We start from the raw sequence: 14,253 nt of genomic DNA, 5'->3' as shown, positions 1-14,253 counted from the left end.
AAGTCCTTGTACACATTTAATGCACAAGACAGCCTTTGTGTAAAGCCTCAAGGTTGCTGTGACTTTACTGTGCATGCCTGTACAATCTCACCAACTGCACTCCAAGCACAGGCAACGAGCCTCCTGCACTGCCACAATGATGCCACCCGAAGGTTGCAGGAACAGCAACTCATATTCCGCCTCGGAACCCTGCAGCCATATGGTATCAATGTGGACTTCACCAGTTTCAAAATCTCCCCTTCCCCTACTGCATCCCTAAACCAGCCCAGTTCGTCCCCTCCCCCCACTGCACCACACAACCAGCCCAGCTCTTGCCCCACCACCCACTGCATCCCAAAACCAGTCCAACCTGTCTCTGCCTCCCTAACCGGTTCTTCCTCTCACCCATCCCTTCCTCCCACCCCAAGCCGCACCCCCATCTACCTACTAACCTCATCCCACCTCCTTGACCTGTCCGTCTTCCCTGGACTGACCTATCCCCTCCCTATCTCCCCACCTATCTTCTTTACTCTCCATCTTCGGTCCGCCTCCCCCTCTCTCCCTATTTATTCCAGTTCCCTCTCCCCATCCCCCTTTCTGATGAAGGGTCTAGGCCCGAAACATCAGCTTTTGTGCTCCTGAGATGCTGCTTGGCCTGCTGTGTTCATCCAGCCTCACATTTTATTATCTTGGAATTCTCCAGCATCTGCAGTTCCCATTATCTCTGAGTTATACAGAACTCCTGCTTTGAGACCAATGACTCCTACGAGCAGGTAAGAAAGTGGAATTGAGACCAGGATTAGACCAACCACAATCATGTTAAATAGCTTGAAGGGCTGAATTTCTTTCCTACTCCTGCTCCTAATTCCTACATTAAGTGGCACTCATCACCACATCTAACCTGAATGCAGAGGGGGAGGGAAAAAAAATTCTCATGCCCCCTCAGGGTAAGGGGAGAAAGTGAAAGCAAGAACGCAGCCTGCTAACTTCTTCCAGTTAAAATCAGACAGTTGGTTTTCTAATTTTGGTGAAAGATAAAATACTTCCATCACTGAAAGTTAAAAACACATGCCTCTAGAGGTGTTAAGGTGCATACAATATAAATTGCTGATATACTTACATTATTGTCATAGCAAATTTTACTGACAGTTTTAAATACTATACTAACATGTATAATATGCCATTATTCCCACAGATTCCAACTCTCACCAGTACATGCTTTTTATAATTAGTTAATAATACAAAAACATTTGGGTGACTGCTGATGTCAATGCTTTCAACGCTGCCTTGCAGTGAGCTCTGAAACTTACAAATCTTCACCATGAGACAGAAATGTTAGTTTTACTCAATTAAGACTTTCAGTACAATAGTAGAGATTACGATACCATAAAACATAGAACAGCACGGGTCCTTTGGCCCACGATGTTGTGCCGAACTTTTACCCTAAACCTAAAGTCTATCTAACCTCCATCCCAACCTTATACTATCATCCATACACCTATCTAATAGCCACTTAAATGCCCCTCATGAGGCCGACTCCACTACCCTCTCCGGCAATGCATTCCAAGCCCCTATCACTCTGAGTAAAGAACCTACCTCTGATGTCTCCCCTATATCTAACTCCACTCACTTGAAAACTGTGCCCCCTCGTAGTAGCTACCTCTACCCTAGGAAAGCATCAGGCTGTCCATTCGAACAATACCTCTGATCATTTTGTACACCTCTATCAAGTCACCTCTCATCTTTCGTCGTTCTAAAGAGAAAAGCCGTAGCTCTCTCAACCTTTCTTTGTAAGGCCTTCCCTCCAGTCCAGGCAACATCCTGGTAAATGCACCTTTTCCAACGCTTCTGCATCTTTCCTGTGATATGTTCTGTTGTAGAAATCTCCTCTTTTCGTCAACCATTTTTTTGACATAATCCTTATTCATTGACTGGTACAGAGGTCTCTAAGGACTGGAACACAGCTGCCTAGGATTTCAGTCACCAAAGAACGTACGCAGTGACTCTATCAACACACACTCTCCGGGCTGGAACATGATTATGAACATCATCCTTCTCCCATCTGTGGGACAGCTCCTCCCAGAGTCACAATACAGATTCTGTCCAAATGGCACAATGAACATGACCCTCACAACAGGACAAGACAAAGAATAGTGCAGACAGCAGCAGCAAATAGCAGCATGGCCCTCTTTGACCTCAAGGGCTTCAACTTCATCAACCATGAGGGATTGTGAAGCGTTTCCTTCAAATCTTCGGCTGCCAGCAGAAATTCTTCACCATTCTCCAAATGCAGCACAACAAGCAATGATGCTCGATGGAGCCATCACAAATACGTTGAGGTCAAGCAAGGCCGTGTCATCACACTAGTACTCTCTTCCACCTTCCCTACTGTAACTAACCACTCGAAGGCCATGAAGTTTGCTAGTAGAGTGGAGCTTCTATATAGTACAAGCAGGAAGCTGTACAACCTGCATCACCTCCAGTCCTGAGCCAAGGAGACCCTGGCCTCTGTCAATGAGCTGCGGTACACATATGGGAGTGTGCACCTGCTCCAAACCATCGTCAATGCACTCAGAAGCAGGAGTGTGAATAGGCCTCAGGTTTGATAGACAATGTTTATCAGTCTACTCTTGCAATAAAACACTGTCACCCTAATTATTGCTGGAGAACATGAACCAATTCCTAGTCCTGAAAGCCTCCTGTCAGCAAGGGTTGACATCAACAATGAAATTCAACATTGTTCTTCAACCAGCCAAGTATTATATCAGCACACTGGAGGCAGACTGTTTGACAATAAAACAGCTCAAATCTGGCACTGAGCCTGTGGTCTACAGGACAGCAGTGTTGCCTGCATTCTGTACATGAAGACACACAGTGTACAGCAAACATCTTAAATCCCAAAAGAAATATTACTAGCAATGCCTCTGTAAAATCTTACAAATCCACAGACAGGATGAGTACTCCAATCTCAGATTCCTCTGTCAGGTGAACATTCAAGGGACTGGTTATGGTCAATTAGCTGGGGTTGGGAGGTCACATTTTCCATACAGCTGACAAAACTCACCAAATAAGTTCTCTGCTCCAAGCTTCAACGTGGGAAGCAATTAGGGCAGGGCAGAGGAAGGGCTTCAAGGACATTCTCAAAGCTTTACTGGGGAAAAAAAAATGTTGCAAAAGCAACAATCTTGAAGCTGTCACCTTGAGATTCATTGGCCAGCCCAGGTGGAGGTCAAGCACAAGCAGGAGTTTGTAATAAACTTCAGACTACTCGAGACAGGGTGCAAAGGATATTTAGCTGGATGTTACTTGTGCTGGAGGGCTTCAGCATTGAAGAGAGATTAGATAGATTGGGATTGTTTTCCTGACAGCAGAGAAGAGAGAAGGCTGAGGAGCAACTTGGTTGAGGTCTGCAAATTTGAAGGGTTTGGGACTGGGCAGATAGGGAGAAAGTTTTCCACTTAGTCAATAACCAGCGGGCATAAATTTAAACTAAGAAAAAGGTGGTTTAAAAGAGAACTAAGCAAGTAATTTTTCACCCAGAGGTTTGTGGGTATCTGGAACTCACTGCCTGAGAAGGGTGGCAGAGGCAGGAACTAACACAACATTTTGGAGGTATTCAGATGAACACTGGCAAAGTCATGGCACATACAGTTAGAGGCCAAGTGCTGGGAAACTGGAATTGGGTAGATAGGTGCTCGATGACCACCATGGGCACAATGGGATGAAGAGTCTCTTTTGTACCACAAAACTCTGACTATGAAAAGGGAAATCGCTCACCAAATCATAGAAGTATGTACAAATCCAGCACTGGACTGTTCCATCACCACAGGACTCATGACTCCAGAGTGGATCAAAATCACCTTGGGTCATGAGGGATTGCCTCAAAGGTTGCTGTACTTCCAAAAGCTTCCGGCAGATCTCCACAAAGCAAACAGGAGGCCAAGCTCAGCCTGGTTGTGGGATAACATGGCCCATTTGTACCACATTATGGAGGGGCTTGACAAACAGTCAAGCCATGAATCTGCAGGGCTAACTTCCTAAAACCGAGCAAATTATCGTATAAACCAACAACACCCTTGAATTGTCCAGTTATACATCTATCCGATAATCATGCAGCAACAGGTCATCTCGAGCCTAACTGCTCTCAGCCTCCATTAGGGTGGAGGCATAGCTGTGGCCAATGCATTTGACGAGATGACCAGTTTTTAAGTTGAACTTAACATTTTGAACTTGATTTGTATTACTCAGCAGCCAGTTCAAGCCCTGTAAAGAAAAAAAATACCAGAAGCTAAAGAGAAGTTCAAAGACCAGTCAAGTTCTATTTTATTGTTTTTAAAATTGGAAGTCAAAACAATTGAGCCTGTGGAAATCTGCCACGTACAGGACTGTGCAGCTGTGCATTCATTTACTACAAGCATCATTATTACCTTCTTAAAAACACAGGAACAACTACAGTCCCAACAACTGTTAGTAAGTGTATAACATTCCCAAGAGCAGTTAGAACTACAGGAAAAATCTGAGGAACCTATGACTGGCATTGTTGTTTTCTGTGACTTTCTGTCATGCTGATCTCTGCCAGCACTGACATTTTAAAAAGGTGCAATATTCCTGCGAGAGGAGGACTCAATGCTAACCTTCTTGAAGACTGAACAGAAAGGGACAGCAAGAAGAAAGGAGAAATAGAGCAAAATGTCACCACTGGAAACACAAAGCCTCCAAAGCTAAGTATATTTCTTCAGATCACCACCACAAGACACCCTAAAACTGAAATAAACCAAGTGAACTTGCAACTCCTTGAGCTGGCTTACAATGGCTTGCTGCACAATTGGAAATTTACCTGAGTTTGTACTGGGTTTTGTCCCTGTAAAACCAACTGTAAGAGAGCTGCACTTAATCCAGGATTCCCCAGCAGAGGCATTGAAGGAGCAGCTCCCAGAATTCCTGAAGAAAATAAAGTCTTATGGTTAACATCCCTGGTTCAGTTTACACAGTTAAAGTTAACATTTTTCTTTAGTGTGTTCAAATGTTTCCAGATAATCAGAAATTAAGTGACTGGATCAGAAATAATTAAGACCTATTTACACAAATCCAGAAAGAAAACTAAGAACTAGGCACTCTCCATGATGTCAAAAGGCTCCATTTTCTGATTTGGAGTACTTGACACAAGCAAATTTCCCACCTGAACCAGAAATTACACTCTACCATCTCAGGCACGGCACTATCTTGACTTGGACAAGCATCATCATTCCTGGATAAAACTCCCTCCCTTCATCACATGGAATCCAGTAACTCAAGGAGGAGATGCACTGACAACCCTTCCAGGGAAACTCAACATATGCAGGACTTCACCAACTTCAAAACCTCCCCTTCCCCCACCGCATCCCAAAACCAGCCCAGTTTGTCTCCTCCACCCACTGCACCACACAACCAGCCCAGCTCTTCCCCTCCACCCACTGCATCCCAAAACCAGTCCAACCTGTCTCTGCCTCCCTAACCTGTTCTTCCTCTCACCCATCCCTTCCTCCCACCCCAAGCCGCAACTCCATCTCCTACCTACTAACCTCATCCCACCTCCTTGACCTGTCCGTTTTCCCTGGACTGACCTATCCCCTCCCTACCTTCCCACCTATACTCTCCTCTCCACCTATCTTCTTTTCTCTCCATCTTCGGTCCACCTCCCCCTCTCTCCCTATTTATTCCAGTTCCCTCTCCCCATCCCCCTCTCTGATGAAGGGTCTAGGCCCGAAACATCAGCTTTTGTGCTCCTGAGATGCTGCTTGGCCTGCTGTGTTCATCCAGCCTCACATTTTATTATCTTGGATTCTCCAGCATCTGCAGTTCCCATTATCACTCACACATATGCAGTGACATCTGCTTCTGCTTCCCTAATCAGTACAAATTTCCCTCAAGGCCCGTTCCAATCACCAGGTGACAAACTGCAACAGGCTAGACTTGTAGCTGAAAGGGAAAAGGCTAGGGTCAGAGCTAACAATCAAAACCGTGCACTAAAGCAGCCATGAGGAATGCCATGTAAGGACAAATTGCTGCACTGTAGTTACAACAGTAATACACTTGAAAACTATCGAGAGAGCGAGAGACAAGGAGTGGAGATTAAAATTGTACAATTACCATATCTAAAAAGGTGAAGTCAGCTTGATTGGCCAAATGGCCTACGCTCCCAAAGGACAGCAAGAGAAGATTTTGACTACTGCAGAAATTATATATCTGATATGACATAAACTGAAAGCCTCCCTTATGCATATCTTTGTGCTCATCACATCAAGTTATGAAATATACTTAAATCAAAATATGGTGTTGAACGTGCCTAAATGGTCATCTGTAGTTGGAATGCTCTTTATAAACAGGTTCCGGTAACAGTCAGTTACCAGCCCGTGCAGCTCCAGTTTAACCTACATCAACATATCCTGACACAGTGTGTAACCAGAGAACACCAACTGGGTACAAAATTAAGACATGTCTGTTATGGTGACTCGGGTAGCCAGCTCTCACCCTGCTGCGCGCCAGTGCCTCCATGAATTAGCGGGTTTAGGAGAAGCTGCAATGTCGCTGGATTACTGAGGCTGTTCAGAATCTGCACAGGATTCGGTTCTGGGAGAAGACCCTTTCCACGGTTCATAGCCTGGAAAAAGGAGACAAAACAATGCAATTTTACTATACATTTTTGTGTTTGTATTAACTTCACATTTCCCCAACATAGAATAAAGATTTTACTGGAGCTGTCCCATTGCAACAACAGGATCTCAGGCCCTTACTGCCACAGATGAGAACTGCAGCTGTAAGGAAATCCAGTTCCACAGCCACTGGCTGTTCTCTGATAACTCACCTCAATGGCTATACAAATGCAATGTGTCAACAGGCAAGGTGAGGCGTTGTGGTTAAGAATCATCTTACTGCTCGACCAGATTGTACACCATATTCCAAAAGGCCATTATTTAAAGCCAGTTTGGTTCTGCAAACCTACCTTGGTCTAAAATAGGGCACTGTTATCTGATGCTTAGGTACACAAACTAGACGGGGTACTCACCATTGCCTGAGCTGCTATCAGTGCAGGAAGCATACTCCGCCCAGGGGGTCCAGGTGCACAGAATGAAACCCGAATGTGGTTCCCATCAACCCAGAGGCCGTCAGTCTCCTTCTGCACTTGCTCAGCTTGCTCCGCAGCTTCGTATTCCACAACTGCAAAACCTCGGAATTGCCCATCAGGTCCCTGAGCCAGCTGCACAAAGGTCAGACACAAGATATATGTGGCGGCAGAAGTAACATACGGGAAATAGATGAAAGAGACTAAAGAAAAGCAAATAAATAAATAAATAACAGACAAGGTGATTGTCAAGAGTTCCCCCACCTCATTCATGAGAACACAAAGTCTTGCTGTGCTACAGGTTTACTGGTGCTGCCCAGGTCTGTGGACTGTGTTGGGCAATGCAGGGAGTCAAATCCTGCTGCTGAGAAAATGGGACTAAGTCAAAGTTTTCAATAGGTTAAAAATGATTAGAATGCTTGGACAGCTTGAAGCAATCATCCAGCTTTCAGGTTGTATTCAGCTGCCAATTCAGAAGTGGAATGAGGCAAATTGCTACTTATTCCTGAACATAAAAAAAGGCGTTAGTGATTGCCAAGCTTTCAGCCAATCCTAATATCGAATTGAAGATGTTCTCAAGGTGGGCATGGCGGGGGGGTGCGGGCGTGTGTCCATTTCACATGATGCTGCTGTATAAATTCCGACATTATTATGGAATAGCTCACAGATGCTCCAAACCAAACCAAACCATCGGTAAGAATGTGAACCATCAGTTGTGGCAAACACCTCCACAAAAGGAGGAGTTCAATACTAAACGTTTGTTCAGAGCAGTCTGCGAACAATCGCAAACAGAAAACACGATAGAATAGCTCAAAATTTCTTGGGGAAATTGCCAACACTGTCAATTCAGAACAAATTAGCTCAAATTCAACCTACCATAGAACACAAACATGCAGTAAATCAGGACTAAACATTTGAATTCAAACCAATCATAACAGACAAGGCTTGCAAGGAGTGCTGAAAGAGCACTAATAAAAGGACTGTTTCACAAGGGCAGAAATCAGCATTCAATGCACAATAACACGCAGGAAGCAGCTGATCAGAAGCTTGCAAAATCTGACTGTGTTCTAGATCAGCATCTGGATAGAATGCATGGTGCATGGCTAAACGATCTGAAGAGTCAGTGGGATTGTTAAAGGAGGTGACAGATTCCAGTTGTTTACGTTTTTTTCCATTGTACTTGCAGAGGAATCCCTCCAACCTACATAAAATAGATTTTCAGTGATTTACACATCTGGGTTTAGTGTCAATTAAACGAAATGTAGGAGCAAATTACTGCAGATGCTGGCAATCACAGTGGGTCGGACAGCATCTGTGGAGAGAGACAGCAACCTAACGTTTTGAGTATAGGCAACTTTTCATCAGTGCTGAAGTGAAGTGTGGAGGGGACAGCATTTATCAAGTTGGCTCCCACATAGCAGACCTTTCAATCTCCCAAGACACAATTACAAAAGAAAGAAAATAGACTACAGTGTATTTAAGAAAACAGGAACATCAGTACAAGGCTCAAGAATCAGACACAATTAAAGGACGCATAAAAATAACAGCATTGGAAGCATTATATATGTCAAGCATTCCTTCATCAGCAGCCATACCCAACAACATCAAAATGAATGACAGTGAAGTATAAACCCAGCTGTAACCAAAATGTTCAAACACTCACTCAATGATTGAGATTGCATTCAGTGGAATGGAGAAGAAAGAGGGAACAGTAAGCATAGAGGTACATGTGGGAAAAGCTTCTGATCCAAACAAAACACAGCAGGCAGAGAGGGATAAACGAATCACACAGGAGCAAGAGTGTAATAGGCCTATGAGCACATGCTCAGTAGCTACAGGATGATGTCAATTATTCCAAAGGCATTTTCTAGTTCAAGACCAAGAGAAACACACAATTAACATACAAGTGATGAACATCAGCGATCAGCCAAAGCTCAAGTGAATGGGATGGAGGCTTCCGAAAGTGAGGAAGGGGAGAAATGAGAATTGAAGACAGCAAGAATGCAGATACTGGAGCTGGAGGAACACAGCAGGCCAGGCCGCATCTGAGGAGCAGGAAAGTTGATGTTTCGGGTCAGGACCCTTCTTCAGAAATGCCAATTTTCCTGCTCCTCTGATACTGCCTGAACTGCTGTGTCCCTCCAGGTCCACATTGTGTTATCAAATGAGAACTGAAGACAGGTTTGCACAACCTCAACCATTGGCCAATTCATTTTCCTCACCACTGTGATCACAGAGTTTTGGTCTCATTCTCAGATCACAGTGACAACGGATCGAGGCATGGAGATGGGAACAAGAACCCTAGCTCTGAACCCTAAATAGATGCACAAGAGCATAGAATGATGTGTGATTGCTGCTCACAGTTTTTGCTAAGTTTCTAGACTTTTCCAGTCTTCACAGTCGCCTGTGACAGTTGCTCATACCTGGCAATATGTCGGCTCATAGATGTTGCTGAAGGCTTGGCTGAGCGCTGGCAGGTCTTTATAATCATGTGGCAGTTTATCCACACACAGGCACTTGGAATGAATGAGGTCAAGAGTCAGTTGATTTACATCAGTCCAGTGAACATACAGGGTTCGTGTGCCCAGCTGTTTTCCAAGGAGCTCCGATTTAGCACGGGCAGCAGAGTCTTTTTTCATGTATTCCACAAAACCATATCCTTTTGAGTGTCCAGAAATCTCACTGTAAACGAGAAAACATCGTTCCAGGTTCCCAAAAGGCCGCACCAGCTCCTCAAACTGCTGTTGAGTGAAGGAGAGAGGCAGGTTTGCAATGCAGAGAAGAGCATCAGTGGGCTGCAGCTGCACTGAAATCTCTCGGTCCCGCAAAGTGGATTGATGAAATTTCTCAATGGCATCATTTGCTTGATCCCTGTTCAATAAAGTGACAAAAGCTGGAAATGAACAAGAAAGAAAAAAGTTAATTTAAATGACCTCTGAAACCTCTTCTCCCCCAATTCTGCTGGAACCCAGCTCTGTGGGCAACCTTGCTATATTGGAGGGGATTGTCAAAATGAAATCTGTCTCCACTTGCTAGCAAAGAGAATGCAGAATCACTGGATGGTGTTCAGTAACTGTGCCGCTTTCATCCCCAGTGATGAAAAGCTCAATTACAGCAAAAGGATAAACTGCAACTGGTATTTACATCGCAGCTTGAATATACTGAAATGTTCCAAGGCGTTTGCTGAGTCCAAACAGCTCAAAATTGACACTTGGGCCAAACAGAAGATAGTAGGACGTGCTAACAAAGTTTTCTCAAAGAGGCAGGCTTTAAGATTGGCCTTAAAATGAGGAAGGGCTCTTGTAAGGAATTCCAGAGATCAGAACCAGGCAGTTGTAAACAAACATCCCATTGGTGGGTGAAGGAAAATGATAAGAAACAGGATCCATTCAGCCCTATGTGCTTGTTCAATCGTTGAGCAAAATCACAGCCGATCGGACTGGACTCTCTGTACAATGTGACTCCCTTATAAGCTAAAGATTAGTCTAAAAATGCAGAATCTGAAAAGAGCTGTAGGAAGTTACTGCACTCAAGAGCAGGGTGACTTGAATGAATAAAATCAGCACCACCTTGGGACATTGCCTTTCAAAAAGATTAGCGAGCATTCCCTCATTTAGTCATTCAGCTTCTCCTTTCTGTTCAGTTCTCTTCATTCAAAGCTTTTCTAACAATCAGGATTCATAACAGTTGAAACTGAATCACAGAATCAGTGTGTGATTGACAAGAACAGCATTATGGAGACCCCAAAGCAAAGATATTGGTGCCACATCCAAGTCTACTAACACATACACAAGTAAATGGCTCTGCATCGTCACAGCTACCGTACCTTAAACTTCCTGAATGTGTATTCAGTTGCAAATGATAACTGCATAAAAGAAATTTTTGGACTAAATCCAAAGTCATTTCAGCATTCCTCAAGAGATTTTAAAATATTACCACTTCATCCAGAAACGTGGGCAAAATGTGCAACTGAATGAAAATGTCAGCATTGAGGCGCGCAGTCGCAAATAACCCGGAACAAGTGACTCGGCAAATTTCCCCTCACCTGGAGGCAAGCACGAAGCCATAACTTATTAATCAGCTCTCAAAAGGTGAGAAAGGTGCTCCAAGTGCAGAGGGTTAAAGGATGGGGCAGGGTGCACAGGATTCACATCTCCTGTCTGCAAGAGGGCAGTTCATGTGAAACCTTACTGAAACACATTAACTCCAAATTATATTCAAGAATATGAAAATAAAGGAAGTGGAAAAAAAGGAAAGTCACAACAAATATCAAGAAAACTACATGTTCAGCATGATTCATCCAGAAAAATAACTAATGTTTAAAAATAACCACGTGTGCAGTGGTTATTAATTAAGTGGTCTGCTGTACCAGACAGACAGACTTTAGGAATCCTGGGAATTTCATATTGGAGACTGCATCTCATCACAACGCTGGAAATCCCGGCATGTATTTATTGCTTTTGGACAAATCAAGCAGTTTTACTTCAGTCTGTTCTGGATTTGGGCAGGTCAGTGAAGGCAGAGGACACTTACCTGTTCCTTTGTATTTGTCGACAAAACAGTATTTTAGATCATACTCGCTCAGCAGTTCATAGACCTCCTATAAGACAGGACAAATTAATTTTGGTGAGAAATTTTGAATGTGGTTAAAGTGAAGATTGCACTTTCTGGGTTTAATGATTGCTGGTACATGTTGAGATTTAATGATGGATTCCATTTGTTCCTTAGACCAAAAAAGAGCAAATGTACAAAACTAGTTCACACCAAATCACTTCAAAAAAAAAACATGGCACTGCAACTCAGCCACAAAAATTACAACTTGGTCAGCAACTGGTTGGCATATTGACCCAGTGATAACTCAAATTGGAGCATTTGATCATTAACAATTGAATTCTATTCTAAAACAATGTAATAGTCTGGAGCCCAATATCCACTTACAGCAAAACAGTTCACCTTCCAGTAACCTTATGAAAAGATTTATTTTAACTTCCTCCTTTGTTCATTCAGTCATCACTTGAAGTTTCTATTAATGATTCACCAAGCAGTGAAAAACATTCTTTCACTCGTTTCACATTCAAACTTGTTAAAAATCTGACATGGTCTCATTAACCTGCTCTGAATGATATAATCAGCTACTATGAACTTGTTTTTTTAAAATATAGGACGTGGGCACGGTAAAGTGCTTTTGTTGCTGGCCTAGTAATCAACAGATCCAGTTTAACAATCTTTTAATGTGAATTTCTAACCTGCAAACACATGGTCAAATTACACCGTAGCAATGTAAAAGCCATAATTGTAACCTTGAAACAACTGGTTTGGAGCAACATCAATCCAGTCACAAACAGCATGAAGGTAAGAAAATCTGCCATCCCCACCTGCTCAAGTCTGATCAATAGGTGCCACCTGACCCAAAACAACGTGACCAACACTTAACTGGACAAGCAAGCCGTAAGACAGCTCATCACCTCCTCAAGGGTAGTCAGGAATGGGTGATAAATATTGTCCCTTCTAGAGTGGATCAAGTCCAAAAGCCCCTTAACATATATGACTAATTCAGGTATCACTAAAAATTTTTACTGTAGTGGTCCATAAGTCAAATATCATGTCTAAAATGAACCAACTAGCACTGGAAACAGCACAAATCAGTCTCCTCTATAAATTCTACAGCACCCACCAGCTTTTGTTTCAACAGGAATGCAGTGAATAATGTTCCTGCCTTTCTGTCTTCAAATATTTATGCATCTACACCTTAATAGTTCAGCCAGTGAATTAGTGACCCGCACACAGTAACAATGTTCAAGACATTTAGTTCAGTGGTGAGAGAGTTAATTTTAGCTACAATGATGCTCGACAGGCTCCTGGAACACCTGTTGGAAAGACAAAATTGTTGTAGCAAGACACAGTCAGCCTGGATTGTAACCCCCCCCATATCACCTGGATAAACAGTGGCTAGTGAGATTCAGTGCTGGAAACCACCTGACTCCTATGGAAATGTCTGTTAATCTGAATTCTAGAGTTTCAGGGAAGGAGGAAAACAAACAAAAAAAAACCTCAAAGCTTGCTCAAATTCAAAAGACGTTAAGGTGACGAATTTTGACATTCAGTCGGATCTCCTCAGCATTGTGGAGACGGGAAAATGCTTGCTCTTGCAATAATTATTCACTCAGGAAGCATACACTATAACGTTACACAGCTCTTCCAACAAGATCAAAGAACAAATGCATCTTGGCAGTGTCCTGGCTGCCTCTTACCTGAACAGGAAACAAGTCAGAGCAGAAGAAAATCAAACACTTAAACAACTTATTTTACTTCACTTGAGAAAATTATGTTAGTCTTAAATTCCTTATTAGCACTCCACTTGAAATAATTTAAGAGTTCTGCAAACTCTGCAAGGATTAATTTCCAATGAACCAAATCTGAGAATTTAAAAACGAATAGTTTTCATTGTCTGGCAGAATGCACTCTTGGAAAAGTGCACTGATGCTCAAGCCTCTCTTCACCAGGGGGTCATCACAAATGTTACTGATTTCATCAAATTACTCCAAGTCCCCAAATGCTCCTGTCAGTTGAATGCAGGTTAACAAAAAGCACTTACAAGATATTTGCACTTAAGAAGCTACTATTTGTTACAAGTAAATCAGGTCTAAACAAAATATGAATTACCAACTTATAATTCTGTAACCTAAACTCTACCTCTTCTTAATCCTCTACACAGACATGCAGACATAGACAAAAAGAGAGATTTTTCAAACAACGAATATTAGTGCAACACAGTTCAATAGTGCCAATCCACAGGATTCAATGAGGTGTTCTTTTGTTTCCTCTAAATCCATTTCATCAACAATCATCTTTCCAATTCGTTTTTGTTCTTTAATGCAGACACAGGGCAATTGGTATTTTAATTGTTCATTCTCTAAGTCAATGGTTCCACGCAGAAGCCTTACAGGAAAAATGGAGAGTGAGAACAGCTAGCTCTCTTCCAGTTCTGTTACCTTGCTTTCTGCAAGAGAGCCAGAGATGCTGTCTTTTTTTGCCTCTGTATTAGCCACTTGCCCAGGAGCCAGAGAGTTGCCATGCTGATTACATCTGACCCCAGAGTCCAGATTGAAAGACCAATCAAATGGCTGTTTCTATGTAAAACACAAGTCTACAGAACAGATGAGTCTAACAAT

General features: G+C 42.9%; 1 protein-coding gene across 2 annotated transcripts in view; it reads right to left on the bottom strand.

The window, feature by feature from the left end:
- Window positions 1–14,253, bottom strand: part of raver1 (ribonucleoprotein, PTB-binding 1) — a 39,024-nt gene that overhangs the window by 20,222 nt on the left and 4,549 nt on the right. For both annotated transcript variants that reach the window (XM_048521758.2, XM_048521759.2), the window contains exons 2-6: window positions 11,615–11,681; window positions 9,505–9,974; window positions 7,025–7,216; window positions 6,490–6,619; window positions 4,817–4,920 (exon numbers count right to left, since the gene is read on the bottom strand). In XM_048521758.2, the coding sequence (XP_048377715.1) occupies window positions 4,817–4,920; window positions 6,490–6,619; window positions 7,025–7,216; window positions 9,505–9,974; window positions 11,615–11,681 (963 nt within the window). The remainder of the gene's footprint in view (window positions 1–4,816; window positions 4,921–6,489; window positions 6,620–7,024; window positions 7,217–9,504; window positions 9,975–11,614; window positions 11,682–14,253) is intronic.

Source organism: Stegostoma tigrinum, chromosome 35, assembly GCF_030684315.1.
Source record: "Stegostoma tigrinum isolate sSteTig4 chromosome 35, sSteTig4.hap1, whole genome shotgun sequence".
Taxonomy (NCBI): Eukaryota; Metazoa; Chordata; class Chondrichthyes; order Orectolobiformes; family Stegostomatidae; genus Stegostoma; species Stegostoma tigrinum.
The sequence above is the reverse complement of the archived record's forward strand: the minus strand, read 5'-3'. Positions and strand labels throughout refer to the sequence as shown.